The sequence below is a fragment of the Anabrus simplex genome, chromosome 5, assembly GCF_040414725.1.
Source record: "Anabrus simplex isolate iqAnaSimp1 chromosome 5, ASM4041472v1, whole genome shotgun sequence".
NCBI classification, from domain to species: domain Eukaryota; kingdom Metazoa; phylum Arthropoda; class Insecta; order Orthoptera; family Tettigoniidae; genus Anabrus; species Anabrus simplex.
Window position 1 is genome coordinate 177,170,360 of NC_090269.1, and position 22,481 is coordinate 177,192,840.

A 22,481-nucleotide genomic window follows, 5' to 3' on the forward strand; every position below is an offset into this window, starting at 1 on the left:
TATTACTACCATCGCTCATACTTCAGTCACTTTCATATTGTCAAAGCCAAGGATGAGACTGAGACAGGTCAATGAAAGTAACAAATTGCTCTAGCCCATACCAGAAGACACAGTGCACTGTAAACACTACATCTTGCCAGCAAGGGCTCCTAACTACAATATCAAAGTTAATTAAAGACTTTAACAAAGATTATATTTTTTAGAATTTCAGAAAGAGTCAACAAATAACAGTTACAATTAGTAAATGTGGAACAAGTCAAGGAAAACACAATACAGTGAATTCTACAAGTCCTGGGCTTCAAGCCCCTCGCTTTACATTTCCTGAGCTCTCAGCTCAACTTTACAGAGGGCACAATTTCTATGCAAGGGCATAACTCCCCTAATACATGGAGCACTTGCTCAGTCAATTTCAATATCAAGCCTCCCAGAGGCATTCATTAATCTTACAAAAACTTTGAAAAGAGCTAACAGGCTCTCAGTTTTCCAAGCCTTTTCAAGGCAGCATTAAATTACAAATTCTGGCCTCTGAAGGCACAACTTACTATAGGAAAATGATTATACAGGGGTATTGACTGCCCAACCTACGGGGCCTCCAAGTAAACGAAAAACGGTTAAATAAATGGCCCGAACAGAAAATGAATGGAGTCGAAATCTTACACTCCTAGATATGTGTTCTTAAAACCTAAAGGGCACTAGGGATGAAACAGGGGCTATTCCCAAACTATGGAGGTGACTCGTATAAGAATAAATTAAGACATTACGGAAAGGAAAAAGACCAGTTACAAACGTAGTCACCTCAAACCAATATGAAGGGGAGCTCGAGAGGGTACATCACTCTCTATCCCCGATTCACAGTTAAAGATTTTATGAAGTTATTACATAAGCCGGCAGAAATTACATTTTCAGAAAAGTAGGTTACATAGTTAAAGTTTCGGACCTCCCCCTGGTTTAAATCGCAGAGCTAGCAAGAAATAAAGATGTTAATTGGCCTTTACCTTGCTGAAGAACTGTTGCCTGATGAAAGAGGCGCCTCCCGCCTCCTGCTTGACACACACACTCAGTAAGATGCCGATCAGTTGGCCAAGAGACGTTAAAATCCGCAGTTTATAAACCCTCAGTGAAGGTTCGAGATCATTCATGAATAATCAAGACACACCCACAGAATTTTATTGGTTGAGTTCAAAAGTGACACTCAGAATCCGAGAAGAAGTCTGTGATAGGTGGAAAATTAATTAGAGAAATTATTGATTGATTTAAAACTGGCGGAAAAGAAGGATAAATATTGCCAAACCGAAAATAAATGAATATCAATTAGTAAAAAAAAAAAAAAAAACTTATGAATACAAAACTTCTTTAAATCAAAAGTTCTTTCACTTCGCACCAGGGTGCATGATAATAGTTTTAGTAGTGACATCTGTGGAAGAATGTCGAAACTTCTTGATGAATGGCAAACAAAGCAAGTAGAAATAGTCAGTTCAAGAAACTTCACAACAACAAAATTACATCATATTATAGTGGTGACATCATCTAAGTAAATTTCTAAGTTGGTGTATTTTCAATTTCACGGTTTCTCCAGTAGAGGAGTTCTTTTAGACGCTAGAGTTAAATGCGCGGCGTTCGGGTGTATCTTCCACTACAATAATAATAATAATAATAATAATAATAATAATAATAATAATAATAATTGTTACCGAGTTTTTGCGGTAGTTAGAGGTGAAAGAAGGTGCGGGTGTAAACGGGTCTCAAGCTACGAAATTAGAGTTCATGTAATATTAACAAGGTTATATTTTCTTTTCAAAATAAAGAAATAACAAGCATGGCAGGTATAGAGTAGCAAGTCAACAAAATGTAGTTACAATATTTACTGGATTTGGGCTTCGCGCCCCGACTTCACAATGCTTGGGCAATCAGCCCAACCTTACTTCAAAATAAGTTTTAACCGAGGGGCAGAAAACCCCATTCATGCTCAGGAGCACTTGCTCCAAATTACACAGAAAAGCCTCCTCGAGGCATACAACACTCAATGTTCAAGAAAGAGCCACTCGCTCTCAAACTTTAAGCCTCTCAAAGGCCACACCAAACTCCACCTTCAAGTTGTCCTCTCAGGACATAGACACAGGGGTAAAATACCCAACCTACTGAGGTCTATTAAGTGAGAAACAGATTAATTACATGACCTCTAAAATAACAATTTGAGAGGAGGCGAACTTGCGCTCCTAATACGCTTTGTTTAAAACCTACTTGGCACTAGGCCGTTAATACAAGGGCTAATCCCATACTAAAGAGGTGACTTAAGAAAGAAACAATTTACATTACGTTAAAGAAGAATAGGTTGAGAAAAAATAAGTTCACCTCAAAACAATATGAGTGGGAGCTCGAGAGGGTTAAGCACTCTCTATCCCGATATGCAGTTTAAAGATAGAATAGATACCAAGGGTCTTTACATTTTAAGGAAGGTTACATTATGGAAAAGCTTCGGACCCGCCCCGAGAGTTAAACTGCTGAGCTAGCAAAGAAAGAAGTTATTAATCGGCCATTACCTTGTTGTTGACCGCTGCCGGAGAAAGAGGCGCTTCCCGCCCCCTGCTATGTACTTTACACACTGAAAGATGGTACAGAAGTGGCGCAGAGACCCAAAAATCAGCAGTTTATATACTCTCGCGGAAAGTTCGAGGCGTTTTAGGGAAGAGAACACCCGCCCACAATCACTTTATTGGCTAGGGTACAGCAACATATTCAAGTTGGGGGAAGATACATCAGATTGGTCAGAAATTAATTAAAGAATTTCGGGATTGGCTAAATACAAAACAAGGGGAAAGAGAGGGGTATACAGCCAACTTAAACAATAACAGAAAGAAATTTAACAAGAAACAAACTTTTGAAATAAAAATTTCTCCAAAAAACAGTTCTTTCACATCGCACTAGGGTGCAGCATTGTAGTTTTTCAGTAGTGTCCTCTAGAAGAGAAAGTTCACACTTCTTACTACCGGTAAAACAAAAATACATCAAAAGTGGCACAGTTCAAAAACTCCAAACTTTCCAAGTAGTGACATCTTCTGAGAAACTTGAAAATTAATACCGTCGATAAAGTTCAGACTTCCTCCAGCAGAGGAGTTTCAACTGGCGCAAATTTTAAATTAGCAGCGTGGAGGTGTACCGCCCGGTACAATAATAATAATAATAATAATAATAATAATAATAATAATAATAATAATAATAATAATAATAATAATAATAATAATAATAATAATTGTACCGGGCGGTACACCTCCACGCCGCTAATTTAAAATTTGCGCCAGTTGAAACTCCTCTGCTGGAGGAAGTCTGAACTTTATATACGCTATTAATTCGCTACCTTCTCAGAAGATGTCACCACGTGGAAAATTTTGAGTTTTTGAACTGTGTCATTTTTGATGTGTTTTTGTTTTGCTTGAAGTAAGAAGTGTGAACTTTCTCTTCTAGAGGACACTACTGAAGATCAACAATAGTGCACCTAGTGCGGAGTCAAAGAACTATTTTGTTGAAGAAATTTTTATTTCAAATGTTCGTTCTTTGCTAAATTTCTTTCAGTCATTAGTTAAGTTGGCGATATTAACCCCTTCTTTCCCCTTGTTTTAAATCTAGCCTATCCCGAATTTCTTAAATTAATTTTCCACCAATTATGTGTTTCTTCTTAGTATTGTGTAGGGGGTTTATGGATGAACCAATAAAATCCTCGTGGGAGGGTGTTCTCATTCCCCTAACGCCTAGAACCTTCCGCGAGAGTATTTAAACTGCTGATTTTAGGGTCTCCGGGCCACTTCTGTTCCATCTTTCAGTGTATAAAGTACATAGCAGGAGGCGGGAAGCGCCTCTTTCCTCGGCAGCGGTCAACAACAAGGTAATGGCCGATTAATAACTTCTTTCTTTGCTAGCTCAGCAGTTTAACTCTCGGGGCGGGTTCGAAGCGTTCCACCATGTAACCTTTTCCTAAATGTAACTACTCTTTTCATATATTCTCTTTTAAAGCTACATACTGGGATAGAGAGTGCTAACCCTCTCGAGCTCCCACTCATATTGTTTTGAGGTGAACTTATTTTTCTCAACCTATTCTTCGTTAACGTAAAACAAATTGTTCTCTTCTTAAGTCACCTCTTTAGTATGGGATTAGCCCTTGTATTAACGGCCTAGTGCCAAATAGGTCTTAATCAAAGTGTATTAGGAGTGCAAGTTCGCCTCCTCTCAAATTGTTATTTTAGAGGTCATTTAATTAACCTTCTTTTCATTTAATAGACCTCAGTAGATTGGGTATTTTACCCCTGTGTTTACGTCCGTTGAGGACAGCTTGAAGGTGGAGTTTGGTGTGGCCTGGGAGAGGCTTAAATTTGAGAGCGAGTGGCTCTTTTGAAAATTGAGTATTGTATGCCTCGTGGAGGCTTTCCAGTGTAATTTGGAGCAAGGGCTCCTAGGCATGAATGGGGTTTTCTGCCCCTCTGTTGAAACTTGTGTGTGTGGGGTAAAACTGAGCTGATTGCCCTAGCATTGTGAAGTCAGGGCGCGAAGCCCAAATCCTGTAAATATTGTAACTACCCTTTGAACTTGCTACTTTGTACCTGCCATGCTTGTTATTTCTTTGTTTTGAAAAGAAAATATAACCTTGTTAAATTTTAAATTAATTTTACTTTAGTAGCTTGAGACCTGTTCACCACCCCGCACCTTCTTTCACGTATAACTACCACAAAAACTCGGTAATAATAATAATAATAATAATAATAATAATAATAATTGTAGCGGGAGGTACACCCCTACGCAGCACTTTTAAATCTTGCACCAATAAAACCTCCTCTACAGGAGAAACTCTGAACTTAAAACTGGACCCACTTGTAAATTTTATGTCGTTACCGTATTTTTTTATGGTGAAGTTTCCTGAACTGTGTGAAATTCTACTTGTTTTCCATTCATCAAGAAGTTTGGACATTCTCTCATAGAGGTCACTACAAAAACTATGATCATGCACCCTGGTGCGAAGTGAAGGAATCTTTCAGAAGTAATTTTGTTCTCATAAGTTTTTCCTTAACTAAATTTCATTCATATTTTGGGTTGGCATTATGTATCATTTCTTTTCGCCTGTTTTGAATTTAACCAATCAAGAATTCTGTAACTAATTTCCTACCAATCACAGGCCTCTTCTTCTATTTGGTGTGTAATTTTAAGCTACCCTATAAAATTGAGTGGGTGTGGCTCTTTTATTCATGAAAGGTCTCGAACTTTCCCCGAGGGTTTATAAACTGCTGATTTTCACGTCTCTTGGCCATTTGATCAACGTCTATCTAAGTGTGTGGATGTGAAGCAGGAAACGGGTGACGCCTCTATCATCAGGCAGTAGGTCTTCAGCAAGGTAATGGCCGTTTAACTTCTTATTTCTTGCTAGCTCAGCAGTATAACCCGCTGGAAAGGTCCGAAACTTTTATATGTATCCTTTTACTCTAAAATGTAAGTTCTGCCGGCTTATGTAAAAACTTATAAAATCTGTAACTGTAATTCGGGGATAGAGGGTGATTTACCCTCTCGAGCTCCCCTTCATTTTGGTTTTGAGGTGATTACGTTTTGGTAACTGATTTTTTTCCCTTCCTTAATGTTTTAAATTTCTTTCTTATACGGGTCACCTCCATAGTTCGGGAATAGCCCCTGTTTCATCGGCCTTGTGCCTGTTAGGTTTTAAGAAGCTGCATAGAGGAGTGCAAGTATTCGTCTCCTTTCATTTTATGCTTGGGCCATTTATTTAACTGTTATTTCTTTTACACGAAGGCCCTGTAGGTTGGGTACGAGATACCCCTGTTTAATTTTTGTAAATTGTGACTTGATGGCAAGTTATTGTAATGTCTGATATTGCCTTGAATAGGCTTGAAAAACTGAGAGCGTGTCAGCACTTTTCTAGTATTGTAAAAGTGCCCCTAGGAGGCTTGACATTGTAAATTACGGAGCTGGTACTCCATGTTTTGGGGATTTCTGCCCTTTGAACAAATCATTGTTTGGTAATGCTGAGCTAGGAGCTCAAACTTGTAAAACAAGGGGCTTGTAGCCCAAAAGTGTTATAATTCTGAAATCTTGAATCCTTCCTAGTCTTGTTTCTTCACCTAGTCGAAAGTTGTTAGATTTTTGTTGTTATTAATTGTTAAAACTTAGAAAATATAACCTGTGTTAAAGTTTTAAATTAACTTTGATTTTGTAGTTAGACCGATTCACCCCGGCACCTTCTTCCACCTCTGCTGATCCACCAAACCACGGTAAATAATAATAATAATAATAATAATAATAATAATAATAATAATAATAATAATAATAATAATAATAATAATAATAATATAATAATAATAATAATTGTACCGGGCGGTACACCTCCACGGCGCAAGTTCAAATCTTGCGCCAATTGAAACTTTTCTACTGGAGAAACTTGGAACTTTAACTACTGAACTAATTCCACGGTTATTCAGAAGATGTCATGGAGTGTTTTTGATTTGCCTTCGTTTTTCAACGATTAAGGAGTGTGGTCAATCTCCAACAGATGTCTCTACCAAAAAACTATGATAACGCACTCTGGTGTAAAGGAATGTACTCTCCTAAAGAAATATTGTATTCCTAAGTTTTGTTTTTACTAAATTTTGTTCTGTGGTTTGTGAGTTAGCAACAGTTATCCTTTCTTTCCGCCTGTTTTGAATTTAACCAATCACTAATTTTTGTAATTAATTTCTGACCAATAGTGTCTTTCTTTTTCGATGTGATGTGTAACTTTTAGCTATCCAATAAAATTGAGGGGGTGTGTCTACTCATTCCTGAAAGGTCTCGAATTTTCCACGAGGGTATAAAAACTGCTGATTTTCTTGTCTCCGTGCCACTAGTATAACATCTAACTCAGTGTGTGAATATGTAGCAGGGGGGCGGGAAGCGCCTCTTTCTTCAAGCAGCAGTTCTTCAACAAGGTAATGGCCTGTTAACATCTTTATTTCTTGCTAGCTCAGCAGTTTAACTCTCGGAGAAGGTTCGAATCCTTTAATATGTAACCCATCTTTTAAAAGTGTAAATTCCTTTTCTATCTGTGTAAAATCTACAAATATATTTTACTATAAAGCTGGGAGAGAGAGTGCTTCACCCTGTCGAACTCCCCTTCATTTTGAAATGGAGGTGACTACGTTTTCATAACCGTTCTTCTCTTCTTTAATGTAGTAAAGTTTTCTCATACGGGTCACCTCCCTAGCTTGGGATTAGCCCCTGTATTATCGGCCTAGCGCCACATAGGTTTTAAGACAAAAACTTGTGTAGGAGTGCAAGTTATCGTCTCCATTCAGTTTTGTATTTTGGGCCATTTACTTAACCCGTTTTGTTTTCCTTCCTGCGAAGGCCCAGTAGATTGGGTACGAGGTACCCCTGTAACATTATATGTGTGCCTTGAGGGCAATTAGAAGTGAAATTCGTTGTGGCCTTTGATAGGCTTGAATTTTTGAGAGCGGGTCTGCTCTTTCCTAAATTTGATTTCTGAGTGCCTCTAGGAGGCTTAACATGGTAATTGGGAGCAAGCGCTCCTTGGCATGATTGGGGTTTTCTGCCCCTTTGTTTGAACTTGGTACATTGGTAAAGTTGGGCTCATAGCTCAAGGATTGTGAGTGTGGGGCTCGAAGCTCAAATCTTGTAACGAACTGTAATTGTGATTTCTTAATTTGTTGATCTGCTACTTGGTACCTCTTATACTTTGTTATTGATTGATTTTTGAAAAGAAAATATAACCTTTGTTAAAGTTTTAAATTAACTTTAATTTTGTAGTTGAGACCTATTCCAGCCCGCACCTTCTTTCACCTCTAACTACCACGGATATCTCCGTAACAATAATAATAATAATAATAATAATAATAATAATAATAATAATAATAATAATAATAATAATAATAATATAATTGCTCCCAGGTTTCTGTGGAACAGCAGAGGTGAAAGAAGGTGCGCGTGGAATGGGTCTAACTACAAGTTCGAAAGATGAATTAAAATTTCAACAAAGGTTATATTTTCAAAACTTAACAATGGTAACATAGAATTAGAAAACTTAACAAGTAAACAATAAGCCAAAATCAGATACAAAGAAATTACAAGTGTTAGGGGATTATTACAAGGTCTGGGCTTCGAGCCCCACAATCACAATCCTTGAGCTATTAGCCCAACTTTACCAAGGTGCAAAATTGAACAAAGGGGCAGAAAACCCCATCATGTCAAGGAGTACTTGCTCCTAATTACAATGTTAAGCCTCCTAGAGACACACAGAGATCATATTTAGAAAAGAGCAGACCCGCTCTCAAAATTCAAGCCTATCAGGAGGCCATAAGCAGACTTCACACTAACTGCCCTCAAGGCACACATATAATGGTACAGGGGTACCTCCTACCCAATCTACTGGGCATTCTCAGGAAGGAAAACAAAACGAGTTAAATAAATGGCCCAAAATACAAAATTGAATGGAGGCGATTACTTGCACTCCTACACTAAAGTTTTTGTTATAACCTATGTGGCGCTAGGCCGATAACACAGGGGCTAATCCCAAGCTAGGGAGGTGACTCGTATGAGAAAAACTTTAATACATTAAGGAAGAGAAGAAACGGTTATGAAAACGGTCACCTCAATTTCAAAATGAAGGGGAGCTCGAGAGGGTAAAGCACTCTCTATCCCCGCTTTACAATAAAAGAGATTTGTAGATTTTACATAGACAGAAAAGGAATTTATATTTTAAAAAGATGGGTTACATATTAAAGGATTCGAACCATCCCCGAGAGTTCGACTGCTGAGCTAGCAAGAAATGAAAATGTTAAAAGGCTATTACCTTGTAGAAGAACTGCTGCTTGAAGAAAGAGGCGCTTTCCGCCCCCTGCTACATATCCACACACTGAGTTAGATGTTACTGAAGTGGCCCGGACACAAGAAAATCAGCAGTTTTTATACCCTCGTGGAAAATTCGAGACCTTTCAAGAATGAGTAGACACACCCCCTCAACTTTATTGGATAGCTTAGAGCTACATATCCATAACGAAGAAGACATACATGATAGGCTGAGAATTAATTAAAGAAATTCGGGATTGGCTAAGTTCAAACCTGGCGGAAGGAAGGATAAATATTGCCAACCCGAAAATAACAGAAAAATTTAATAAAGACAACAACTTTTGAATACAAAATTTCTTCAAGAAGGTTCATTCTTTTGCACCAGAGTGCAGGATCATAGTTTTTTTGTACAGACATGTGGTAGAGAACGTCAACACATCTTGATCAGTGACAAACAAAAACACATCAAAATTCACACAGAGCCATCTTCGGAGAAACTGTTGAGTTAATACAGTTTTTCAAGGTTCAGGCTTTCTCCTGTAGAGGAGTTTCAATTGGCGCAATGTTTGAACAAGCGGCGTAGAGGTGTACCGCCCGGTACTACAACAACAACAACAACAACAATAATAATAATAATAATAATAATAATAATAATAATAATAATAATAATTGTACCGGGCGGTACACCTCCACGCCGCTAATTTAAAATGTGCGCCAATTGAAACTCCTCTGCTGGAGGAAGTCTGAACTTTATCGACGGTATTAATTTTCAAGTTTCTCAGAAGATGTCACTACGTGGAAAGTTTGGAGTTTTTGAACTGTGCCACTTTTGATGTATTTTTGTTTTACCGGTAGTAAGAAGTGTGAACTTTCTCTTCTAGAGGACACTACTGAAAAACTACAATGGTGCACCCTAGTGCGACGTGAAAGAACTATTTTTTGGAGAAATTTTTATTTCAAAAGTTTGTTTCTTGTTAAATTTCTTTCTGTTATTGTTTAAGTTGGCTGTATACCCCTCTCTTTCCCCTTGTTTTGTATTTAGCCAATCCCGAATTTCTTTTATTACTTTCTGACCAATCTGATGTATCTTCCCCCAACTTGAATATGTTGCTGTACCCTACCCAATAAAGTGATTGTGGGCGGGTGTTTTCTTCCCTAAAACGCCTCGAACTTTCCGCGAGAGTATATAAACTGCAGATGTTTGGGTCTCTGCGGCACTTCTGTTCCATCTTTCTGTGTGTAAAGTACATAGCAGGGGGCGGGAAGCGCCTCTTTCTCCGGCAGCGGTCAACAACAAGGTAATGGCCGATTAATAACTTCTTTCTTTGCTAGCTCAGCAGTTTAACTCTCGGGGCGGGTCCGAAGTTTTTCCATAATGTAACCTTCCTTAAAATGTAAAGACACTTGGTATCTATTCTATCTTTAAACTGCATATCGGGATAGAGAGTGCTTAACCCTCTCGAGCTCCCACTCATATTGTTTTGAGGTGAACTTATTTTTTTCTCAACCTATTCTTTTTTAACGTAATGTAAATTGTTTCCTTCTTAAGTCACCCCTTTAGTATGGGATTAGCCCTTGTATTAACGGCCTAGTGCCAAGTAGGTTTTAAACAAAGCGTATTAGGAGCGCAAGTTCGCCTCCCCTCAAATTGTTATTTTAGAGGTCATGTAATTAATCTTTTCTCACTTAATAGACCTCAGTAGGTTGGGTATTTTACCCCTGTGTCTATGTCCAGAGAGGACAACTTGAAGGTGGAGTTTGGTGTGGCCTTTGAGAGGCTTAAAGTTTGAGAGCGAGCGGCTCTTTCTTGAAAATTGAGTGTTGTATGCCTCGAGGAGGCTTTTCTGTGTAATTTGGAGCAAGTGCTCCTGAGCATGAATGGGGTTTTCTGCCCCTCTGTTAATACTTATTTTGAAGTAAGGTTGGGCTGATTGCCCAAGCATTGTGAAGTCGGGGCGCGAAGCCCAAATCCAGTAAATATTGTAACTACATTTTGTTGACTTGCTACTCTGTACCTGTCTTTTGTGTTATTTTTGAATTTTGGAAAAAGAATATAACCTTGTTAAATTTTACTGTAACTTTAATTTCGTAGTTTGAGACCCGTTCACACCCGCACCTTCTTTCACCTCTAACTACCGCAAAAACACGGTAACAATAATAATAATAATAATAATAATAATAATAATAATAATAATAATAATAATAATAATAATACCCGTGTGGGGATTTACCGGTTACCTCCATCGGGCGCGTCCCATTGGAGTTGGGGAAGCTCGCTGGCTCTGCCGCCAGCAGAGTCAGAGGGTAGTAGGGAAATAAAATACCACTGTGAAAAAAAAATACTGGTCCCTTGCCTGGGTTACGGCGAAGACTGGTAAATGACCAGAAGCCAGAGAACATCTTGAGGCAACCTCTAGGGCTAACAACCCTAGTTGTAAAAGGATGGGTACCCGTCCAAAGCAAAGTCAAGTCAAAAAGCATGATCGCGCAACATTTCAAGAAACATACCCCAGGGGGTAAATCTTCGGATAAATCTCTCGTCGTGAACGCCACGGTGCACGAGTCTCGTTCGGATTCTGGGGGAGACTCGACATCATGCAAGAGACGGGTCGGAGCGTGTCGGTGTACCCCGAAGAGTGAAAAACTCAGGTCAAAATCTAAAACCTTTCTAGCAACTTTCAACATAAATTCACTTACACAAACTGGCAAGCTGAAAACCCTCACCAAAGCTCTTCACGAAAATCAGATATCCATAATGGCCCTACAGGAAACAAGGTACCCAGATGAAGAGATTTTTGAATCCGATGGCTACCGATTTTTCAAGAGCAAAGCGCAAAGAGTAATCCTCAACGGAGCTGTGATGCTTGGAACCGCGTTTGCTGTTAGAACCAAGGTCCTTAAATCGGTTGCAAATTTCGAACCTGTGAATGACAGATTGTCTATACTCACAATTAAATGCGCGAACAAAACCTACGCCCTAGTTAACGCACATGCTCCTACAAACGATAAGAACAAGTCTGATCCAGACGAAGTTGACAATTTCTGGGACCTACTGGATGAAAAATTAAACAAAATCCCCAAACACCATGTCAAGCTTTGGGTAACTTCAATGCCCAACTAGGTCGTGAACAGAAGTACAAGAAAGTTATAGGAAATTACCCTCCTCACAAAAGAGCCAATCCCAACGGCAAAAGACTGGTGTCCATTTGCGAAAATCACAACCTGCAGGTCATGTCGACCCACTTTCGCCATCTACCCAGAAAGCAAATGACTTGGCGTTCTCCCGTCCAAGCTCTCGGAGAGTTCCAAATTGATCATGTTGCAATCTCCAGGAGAAACAACCCTGAGATTATGAATGTCAAGGTAAAGAAAGGCATCAATGTGGCCTCAGATCATTTTATGTCTCTTATCAAATTCAAACCAATTCCCGCAAACACAAGGAAGACAACCAAACAGATCACACGCTTCGACAATGATAAACTTCGGCAAAGGGTCGAGGAGTTCCAGGAGAAGGCTAGACCAAATGACTGTGACTTTAACAACGGCAAAAGTCTCCTTGTTGAGGCCGCCAAAGACGTTGCAGAAATCAAGAGAAGCAAAAAGCATGCCTGGTGGAATGGTACCTGCGAATCAGTCCTCCAAGAAAGACTCAATGCGTGGAAACAGTAGTACTCTACGAAATCAGAAAATGATTGGGAAACCTACAAAACCCAACGTGTCCAAGCAGCTAGGGTGTTCAGAACTGAGAAACGTAAATACGAAAAATCTCTCATTGAAAAGATAGAACAAAACTTTAGGAAGAATGAAAGCAGAGAGTACTACAGAGCCTTCAATCGCAAAGTCACTGGCTATAAACCACCATCTCTATGCTTTGAGCGAGAGGACGGCACACTGGCGACGTCAAATGAAGAAAATTGCAGCATTCTGGCGGATTACTTCAAGAATTTACTTAATTGCTCTAAACCGCAAAGCGCCATTGAGACCAAGGAACCTTTACTCAGGTACCCAGATTCCAGACCACCCGACAGAGATGAAATAAAGCGCCACATTGCCCGTGTCAAAAATAACAAAGCGCCGGGGGAAGACTCAGTAGTAGCAGAACTATGGAAATATGCCCCAGAGGAATCACTTGATATCTTGCAAAAGCAAATAGAAGAAATTTGGAACAAGGAGACCCTACCCGAAGATTGGAAAATAGCTTTGATCCATCCATTACACAAAAAAGGCAGCATGAAGAACATCAACTACAGAGGAATATCTTTACTACCCGTGACTTACAAAATTCTATCACTTGTTATCCTGGAGCGTTTGGAAGCACAAGTCGAGCATGAAATAGGTGAATACCAAGGAGGGTTCAGAAAATGTCGCTCTACAGCTGAACAGATCCAAAATCTCAAAACGATCATCAGATATTGTACACTAAGGTCCAAGCAGTATGTGCCCGTCTTTGTGGACTTCAAGAAAGCGTACGACTCCATTGACCGGGCAGTCCTGCTAAACATCTTAAATGAATTTGGAGTTGATTTGAAACTGCTGGCATTAATTAGAGCCACCCTGACCGATACAAAATCCAAGGTGAAGTTCCACGGATGTCTCTCGCATTCCTTTGACATCACAACAGGAGTCCGACAAGGTGATGGGCTATCCCCGATACTCTTCAACTGTGTTCTTGAAGAGATCATCAGAACCTGGCGGGTGAGATTACAGCAAACCAACTACAGTCCATTGAGAATAGGGACCAAATCCAAGGGGATCGCAACAGACTGCTTAGCATTTACCGATGATATTGCTGTTCTCTCAAACGACATAGAAACCGCTAGAGCTCAAGTTGAAATTTTAAAGGAAATTGCCGAACAAACTGGTTTGCAGATATCGTTTGAGAAAACAGAAGTAATGACTAAAATCAAAGAGGCTCCACCAAAACTCCATACAAAATACGGGGACATCACCCGTGTAGACAAATTCAAATACCTGGGTGAGATCATCATGAAAAATGGACTGGACAAAGAAGCACTTCAGGAGCGAGTACGCAAACTGGAAATAGCCAACGAAACATCCCGCACAATCTACAACAAAAAATGCCTTTCCCAAAACACCAAGATTCGTCACTATGAAACAGTTCTGAATCCAGTAGTTCTATATGCAGCCGAAACCATGTCTCTAAATGCCAACAAAGAACTCCTTGTAGAACTGGAGAAAAGAGAACGCAAAATTCTGACAGGAATCTTGGGATCAAAGTACAGAAATGGAATCCATCAAAAGAGATCCAACAAGGAAGTCTACAGCAAAATAGAGAAAATTACCGACACAATCAGCAAAAGACGGGCACGATTTTACGGTCATCTGAAAAAGAATGGACGGAAGAAAGTTAACTAAAGAAATCTATCACTTTTTTGATTGAAACTCCAAAACCACAATTCCCTGGTTTAGAAATACCAAAGAAGACCTGTAAATGCTACATATCTCAGCTGAAGACGCCCTTAACAGAGGTCTCTTCCGCAAGAAAATATTGACGAACGGGCTAAACCGAGACCGCAACTGAAGAGAAGACACGGCGCCCCTTGGACAGAGGAGCGTAAGCAGGCCCACTCACAAAGAATGAGGGAAATTTGGTCTCTAAAGAAGGCCAAGTTCAGTGTCAAATGCAACAAGACTTAACGTGGTCCTTGATGGCCCCAGCGAATTATATAATAATAATAATAATAATAATAATAATAATAATAATAATAATAATAATAATAATAATAATAATAATGTTATTTGTTTTACGTCCCACTACCGTACTTTAACGGTTTTCGGAGACGTCGAGATGCCGGAATTTAGTCCCGCAGGAGTTCTTTTACGTACCAGTAAATCTACTGATACAAAGCTGACGTATTTGACCACCTTCAAATACCACCGGTCTGAGTCAGGATCGAACCTGCCAAGTTGGGGTCAGAATGCCAACGCCTCAACAGTCTGAACCACTCAGCCCGGCGACATTAAATAACTAACAGTAATAGTATTCTCTTAATTTACGGTTTTGCTGGGGTGTTGGTTCTTTATCGAATGATCGTCGTTCTGTCTTGCGGTTTATAGTACTAATTATAAAGTGGTTTTTTTTACCGAACCTTTGTTGAAAAATAGTGCTTGTGTAGTTACGTTATTTTCACATGGTTCAAGTTGATACAGTCTAGCCTCAAATCAGGTCATTTATATCCTTTTTTTCTCGTGTGCTCGATCACTACGGGTCATACCCATAGCACACCCCGTATTTCCTAGGGCTTATTTTACTCAAAATACTTTATATATTGGGGTATATTTGTTGTTTTGCTGTTAACTGTATGATTGTAAATATACGAAGCCCGTTCTGATTTTAAAACGTTTTGTGGAATGGGCTTCACGTTTTTCCTGCATGCAGTTCATCTTTTAGTTCATTTTTGTTTCTTTTGTTGGTCAGCTTGGAGCGGGGATGTCGGAGCAGTGTTGTGCGGCTAACAAGTAGTCCACCCCTTAGTACATTAGATACAATGGCGAGATTGGAAAGTGAGTACTCTTACTTTGATTTTTATTGACTTGCAGTTATGGCGGGCATCCTCATTCTATATTTAATGCTTGGCGTTCTCCGGTGAGTTTTTCGATTATATGTGTCAATTTCACGGTCCTGAAACGTGAAGGATGTTCGCCATCGCTGACAGCAAGGTCAGATTTGTGTTCACTAGCATGTATTTATTCAGGATTATTTGATTGCATGAATGTACTAATGCATCTTGTGGAAGTTCGGAAGGAGTTCAGTGATTGAAAGTGGCAGATTTAAAATGTATTTTGAGTATCGTTCTTTTTATTCCTATGAACGCTTTCCTATTTACTCTCGATGAAATCATTCGTTCATAACACCTTATTGTATAATTTGTGGAATTTCCTTCCCGCATTAACGTTATAGCTTTTATATTATAGTCTGACATCCCCCTTCCGTTATCCTTCACCGTGCATATTTGAAGCGTGCTAAGTCAAATAAAAGTGTATTCTCTCTTCTTGGGGCCATCTATAACTGACATTGACGGGAAACCTCTTTGTATGTGCATGGGGGCGTAACGAATCTTATACGGGCCCGCCTGCAAACATTAATTCGGGTCCCCTCAAATAAAATGAAGAATCTATTAATAAACCCAAACTCCATAGCGCAACAGCCCCGAAGGGCCATGACCTACGAAGCGACAGCAAACCTATGAATAATATAAATTCAATCACAGCTGGAAGAAGTAATGCAAGATATTGTCTACTTGTATAAACAAAGGGATTATTAATTATAGTAAGATTTCAAAGAAAGGGATTTAAATGAGACTATGGAGTGGGTATGTGGGAAACTGGGAGTGAAATTTCTAGATCCTAATGGGTGGGTAGGAGATCGGGATCTGCGCTCGGATGGCCTTCATTTAAACCGCAGTGGTACGTATAAGTTAGGAAATTTGTTTGGAAGGGTAATAGGGAGGTACATTCAGGGAAACGGGATGGCCTAGGGAGCGGTGATAAGGGAACAGGGAACTGGAAATCAAGTAGGGATGACATAAAATTGTTAGTGTTGAACTGTAGAAGTATTGTAAAGAAAGGAATAGAATTAAGTAAGTTAATAGATATATATTTACCAGATATTGTAATAGGAGTTGAATCATGGCTGAGAAATGATATAATGGATGCAGAAATTTTCTCACGGCACTGGAGTGTGTATAGTAGAGATAGGATAGGAAAGGTGGGAGGGGGAGTTTTCATTCTGGTGAAAGAAGAATTTGTAAGCTACGAAAAAGTTAAAGATGAGACACATGAAATTCTAGGTGTAAGGCTCATTTCTAAAGATAATAGGCAACTTGATATATTTGGAGTCTACAGATCGGGAAAGGGTAGCAGTGACGCGAATTCGGAATTATTTGATAGGATAGTCAGCTATGTGGGAAACGACATGGAAAGAAATGTGATTGTAGCGGGAGATCTGAATTTGCCAGATGTCAATTGGGAAGGAAATGCGAACGACAGGAAGCATGACCAACAAATGGCAAATAAGTTAATATGGGAAGGACAGCTGATTCAGAAAGTGATGGAACCAACCAGAGGGAAAAATATCCTGGACGTGGTGCTGATAAAACCAGATGAGCTCTATAGGGAAACTGAAGTAATAGATGGTATTAGTGATCATGAAGCTGTTTTTGTGGTAGTTAAAAATAAATGCGATAGAAAGGAAGGTCTTAAAAGTAGGACTGTTAGGCAGTACCATATGGCTGATAAAGCAGGTATGAGGCAGTTTCTAAAAAGTAACTATGATCGGTGGAAAACGGTAAATAAAAATGTAAACAGACTCTGGGATGGGTTTAAAGAAATTGTTGAGGAATGCGAAAACAGGTTTGTACCTTTAAGGGTGGTAAGGAATGGTAAAGACCCACCTTAATATAATAGAGAAATAAAGAGACTAAGAAGGAGGTGCAGACTGGAAAGAAATAGAGTTAGAAATGGCTGTGGAAGTAAGGAGAAATTGAAGGAACTTACTAGAAAATTGAATCTAGCAAAGAAGGCAGCGAAGGATAACATGATGGGAAGCATAATTGGCAGTCATACAAATTTTAGTGAAAAATGGAAGGGTATGTATAGGTATTTTAAGGCAGAAACCTGTTCCAAGAAGGACATTCCAGGAATAATTAATGAACAAGGGGAGTGTGTATGTGAGGATCTTCAAAAGGCAGAAGTATTCAGTCAGCAGTATGTAAAGATTGTTGGTTACAAGGATAATGTCGAGATAGAGGAAGAGACTAAGGCCAAAGAAGTAATAAAATTTACGTATGATAACAATGACATTTACAATAAGATACAAAAGTTGAAAACTAGAAAAGCGGCTGGAATTGATCAGATTTCTGGGGATATACTAAAGACAATGGGTTGGGATATAGTACCATATCTGAAGTACTTATTTGATTATTGTTTGGCCGAAGGAGCTATACCAGATGAATGGAGAGTTGCTATAGTAGCCCCTGTGTATAAAGGAAAGGATGATAGACATAAAGCTGAAAATTACAGGCCAGTAAGTTTGACATGCATTGTATGTAAGCTTTGGGAAGGCATTCTTTCTGATTATATTAGACATGTTTGTAAAATTAATAACTGGTTCGATAGAAGGCAATTCGGTTTTAGGAAAGGTTATTCCACTGAAGCTCAACTTGTAGGATTCCAGCAAGATATAGCAGATATCTTGGATTCTGGAGGTCAAATGGACTGTATCGCGATTGACATGTCTAAAGCATTTGATAGGGTGGATCATGGGAGACTACTGGCAAAAATGAGTGCAATTGGACTAGACAAAAGAGTGACTGAATGGGTTGCTATATTTCTAGATAATAGATCTCAGAGAGTTAGAGTAGGTGAAGCTTTGTCTGACCCTGTAATAGTTGAGAGGGGAGTTCCTCAGGGCAGTGTTATCGGACCTTTATGTTTTCTTATATATATAAATGATATGAGTAAAGGAGTGGAATCGGAGGTAAGGCTTTTTGCGGATGATGTTATTCTCTATAGAGTGATAAATAAGTTACAAGATTGTGAGCAACTGCAACGTGACCTCGAAAATATTGTGAGATGGACAGCAGGCAATGGTATGTTGATAAACGGGGCTAAAAGTCAGGTTGTGAGTTTCACAAATAGGAAAAGTCCTCTCAGTTTTAATTACTGCGTTGATGGGGTGAAAGTTCCTTTTGGGGATCATTGTAAGTATCTAGGTGTTAATATAAGGAAAGATCTTCACTGGGGTAATCACATAAATGGGATTGTAAATAAAGGGTACCGATCTCTGCACATGGTTATGAGGGTGTTTAGGGGTTGTAGTAAGGATGTAAAGGAGAGTGCATATAAGTCTCTGGTAAGACCCCAACTAGAGTATGGTTCCAGTGTATGGGACCCTCACCAGGATTACCTGATTCAAGAACTGGAAAAAATCCAAAGAAAAGCAGCTCGATTTGTTCTGGGTGATTTCCGACAAAAGAGTAGCGTTACAAAAATGTTGCAATGTTTGGGTTGGGAAGAATTGAGAGAAAGAAGAAGAGCTGCTCGACTAAGTGGTATGTTCCGAGCTGTCAGCGGAGAGATGGCGTGGAATGACATTAGTAGACGAATAGGTTTGAATGGCGTCTATAAAAGTAGAAAAGATCACAATATGAAGATAAAGTTGGAATTCAAGAGGACAAACTGGGGTAAATATTCATTTATAGGAAGGGGAGTTAGGGATTGGAATAACTTACCAAGGGAGATGTTCAATAAATTTCCAATTTCTTTGAAATCATTTCGGAAAAGGCTAGGAAAGCAACAGATAGGGAATCTGCCACCTGGGCGACTGCCCTAAATGCAGATCAGTATTGATTGATTGATTGATTGATTGTATTGAAATGGGTTTTGCGATGGCGCAGACAGCTGTTTTCACCGAGCCGGCAGCAGATTCGGCGCTCCCTACCTAGCATTTAAAACGGTGAAACCACACACAGCGGCGATTCCCATCTCACGGTGCTTGCGCTGACTGCAAATCGTACTACCGTTGCGCAGCCTGCTGTTTTATTACTCCAAGCGGTTCCTCCATCCATAGAGTTCTTCACCACTGATCATACACAGCGCTTTTTGAGTCGGTGCATATAATATTTTCTTATCATTTGTGATTTGATAATTGTTAAACAATCATTTAAAATACCATTGTGTGTTTGGTATTTACCCCAGAGTGATAACAAAATTTTCCTCTGGGGATATACTGGTTCTCAAACGAGTATTTTTCTTTGTTATTGTTTTTAGTAAATTAAGTAACTCGTCGAAACTAGCTAGTGACATCCGGGTGAAATTAAAAAAACTTTTCTTTATCTCTCGTTGCTTATATAAAGTATAAAATTGACCTTTTGTTACTCGATCACTCACTATAGGATGGACCCCACATTCGTCGATTGTTTCTTTTTATTATTTTTTCTCCTCCAAGATAGATGAATCAGTGACAAAATAATTATAAACTCTTCCTCCAATAAATAATCTCTGTCAGGATCTTTATTCTTTCGTGTCACCAATCACAGTGCAGCTCATTCACAAGCCACGTGTGTTTTAGAAAGTGTTGCCTCCGAATCTGCTGCCGACTCGGCGAAATCCTTTGTGTGTCATCGCAATTTTATAATTACATCTTCCACGCTAGCTTAAAGGCAGGCCGCACACCGGAGGCGCCAAGTCACGACGCATCAGAAAGGAGCACAGTGATAAGCAATGGAAAAACAAAAATCGCCGCCCACCGGTCTGCGTCTTGATGATACCATCACTATCCTGCTGCAGACACTGCATGTTACATTTCTATGCGTCATGTCTTAAGCAAACACTTTCTGGTATAGTTCCCGTTCCTGCTTTTTCTGAGCAGTGCCAGTGAACACAAGTGCCAGCATGAACGGAGAACAAATCAAATAAGTGCCAGCATGAATGAATCAACATTAAATTAGTGCAATCCGTGGAGAAATAAAAATGAAAACCTACAACCTGTTTTCCAGTCTTTGACCGGTCAGGGATGTAATGAATGAACCAGATATAGGCTATTAATGGGGTTGCCACTCCCAAGGTGATATTAATGACTGATAAATGATATGAAATGATAATGGAGAGTGTTGCTGCAATGAAAGGTGACAGGGAAAACCGGAGTGCCCGGAGAAAAACCTGTCCCGCCTCCGCTTTGTCCAGCACAAATCTCACATGGAGTGACGGGGAGATGAACCACGATATCCAGCGGTGAGAGGGCGACGCGCTGCCGTCTGAGCCACGGAGGCTCCGTGGAGAAATATCGAATAATATATTAATATTGGCTACCAGGACATTCGAATAAGAACGAGGTGGATAAAGCGTAGCATACAGTGTCCAAATAATTCAATTTAAATGGTAAGTAACTTACATTCAGTAGCATATTTATTAATTGGGTCTATGTACAGTAATGACGTGTTTAATTATGTAAGAATAAACATTTCTTGTGCAACCAGAATTACTGATAATGTATAGTGCAGCTATATTTATAGTTATTCTATAGCGTACTTATTCTGCCAAGAATGAGCTACGTTTGGTTACATAAAGTAAGAACACAAGTTATTTCTTAATTCGACAGCCTCAGCTGTTGCTCTTCTGTTGCAGGGTTGCAATCTCTGCAACACACACATCGTATTGTCAGTATTTGCATCCTTATCTGTTACACTCGGTTCACTAAAAACGCCGTCTTTTAGTCTAAGGAAGTTATGCAGGGCACAAGTTGCTCGTATTTGTTGTCTTTTTTAAAATCAGGTTTGCAGGCTATAGCTGTACCGAGAACTCTAAATTTAGAAGCAAGCATTCTAAAACCACATTTTACACTCTTTCTAGCTCTGCTAACCGGATAGTTAAAAATCCGCCTTTCATTTGTAAGTTCTCTTCGAGGACATGGTCTCATGATATGCTTCTATAATGGGAAAGCTTCATCACCAACGAAAAAGTAAGGAAATAGTGAACAGTGATCATCATCTTTCGGTAGCCTCTTGGGATCAAGTATATTCAGTGTGCCCTACTGAAGGTTTCTTCCTAAAGCTGTGTTTCGCAACACACCACCATCACTATTTCTGCCGTAGTCACCAGCTTCTATAACAATGAAAAGCCCATCTGCATCAACCAAAGCTAATAGAACAATAGAAAAAGTAGCCCGTGTAGTTATAGAAGGATGAACCACTGTTTTGGGACACTGGATACGAACGTGTTTCCCGTCTATGGCACCAGTGCAGTTAGGCATATTCCAGAGTTCCAAATATCTTTCGGAAATATTCTCCCATACCTGCTTTGAGGTTGCAGGGAACACACTTCATTCACGATTTTGATGATTGTTGTTTCTCCTCTTCTAAACTGAAAGCTCAAGCATCTGAAGCTGTTGCCAGTAGCTAAGTGCCTGGAAATAAAGGACCATGAATACTATTACTGCTAAATTAAATTTTAAAAATCTTGTAAAAAATTATTTCAGACAAATTAAACTATTTACAGTTGCACTCAGATACGTACATTCTATAAATTTAATATGATTGAATTGCAGTGTTTTTCTTATAAAACGTTTGTTGTGAATTTATTTTTGATGTGTTAATAAGCATTCCTTGGTATAACTATTGTATGTATAGTCATACTACAGGGCTCTGCCCTCAAGGACATCCTTTATGTTACGGAGTTATCCGTGGAAGGCAGAGGTGAAAGAAGGTGCGGGCAGGAATGGGTCTAACTTCAAGTTCGAAAGATGAATTAAAATTTCAACAAGGTTATATTTTCAAAACTTAACAATGGTGACAGAATTTGAAAACTTAACAAGTCAACAAGAAGCCAAAATCAAATACAAAGAAATTACAAGTGTTAGGGAATAATTGCAAGGTCTGGGCTTCGAGCCCCACAATCACAAATCTTGAGCTATTAGCCCAACTTTACCCAGGGTACAAAATAGAACAAAGGGGCAGAAAACCCCATCATGCCAAGGAGCACTTGCTCCTAATTACAATGTTAAGCCTCCTAGAGGCACGCAGAGATCAAATTTAGGAAAGAGCAGACCCGCTCTCAATTTTACAAGCCTATCAAAGGCCACAACAAAATTCACTCCAAATTGCCCTCAAGGCACAAATATAATGGTA

The 22,481-nt window shown here is 39.3% G+C and overlaps 1 protein-coding gene across 6 annotated transcripts in view; it reads left to right on the forward strand.

The window, feature by feature from the left end:
• Positions 1 to 22,481, forward strand: part of enc (encore) — a 1,357,661-nt gene that overhangs the window by 249,978 nt on the left and 1,085,202 nt on the right. For all 6 annotated transcript variants that reach the window (XM_067147181.2, XM_067147182.2, XM_067147187.2 and 3 more), the window contains exon 4: positions 15,275 to 15,360. In XM_067147181.2, the coding sequence (XP_067003282.2) occupies positions 15,345 to 15,360 (16 nt within the window). In that variant the 5' untranslated portion in view covers positions 15,275 to 15,344. The remainder of the gene's footprint in view (positions 1 to 15,274; positions 15,361 to 22,481) is intronic.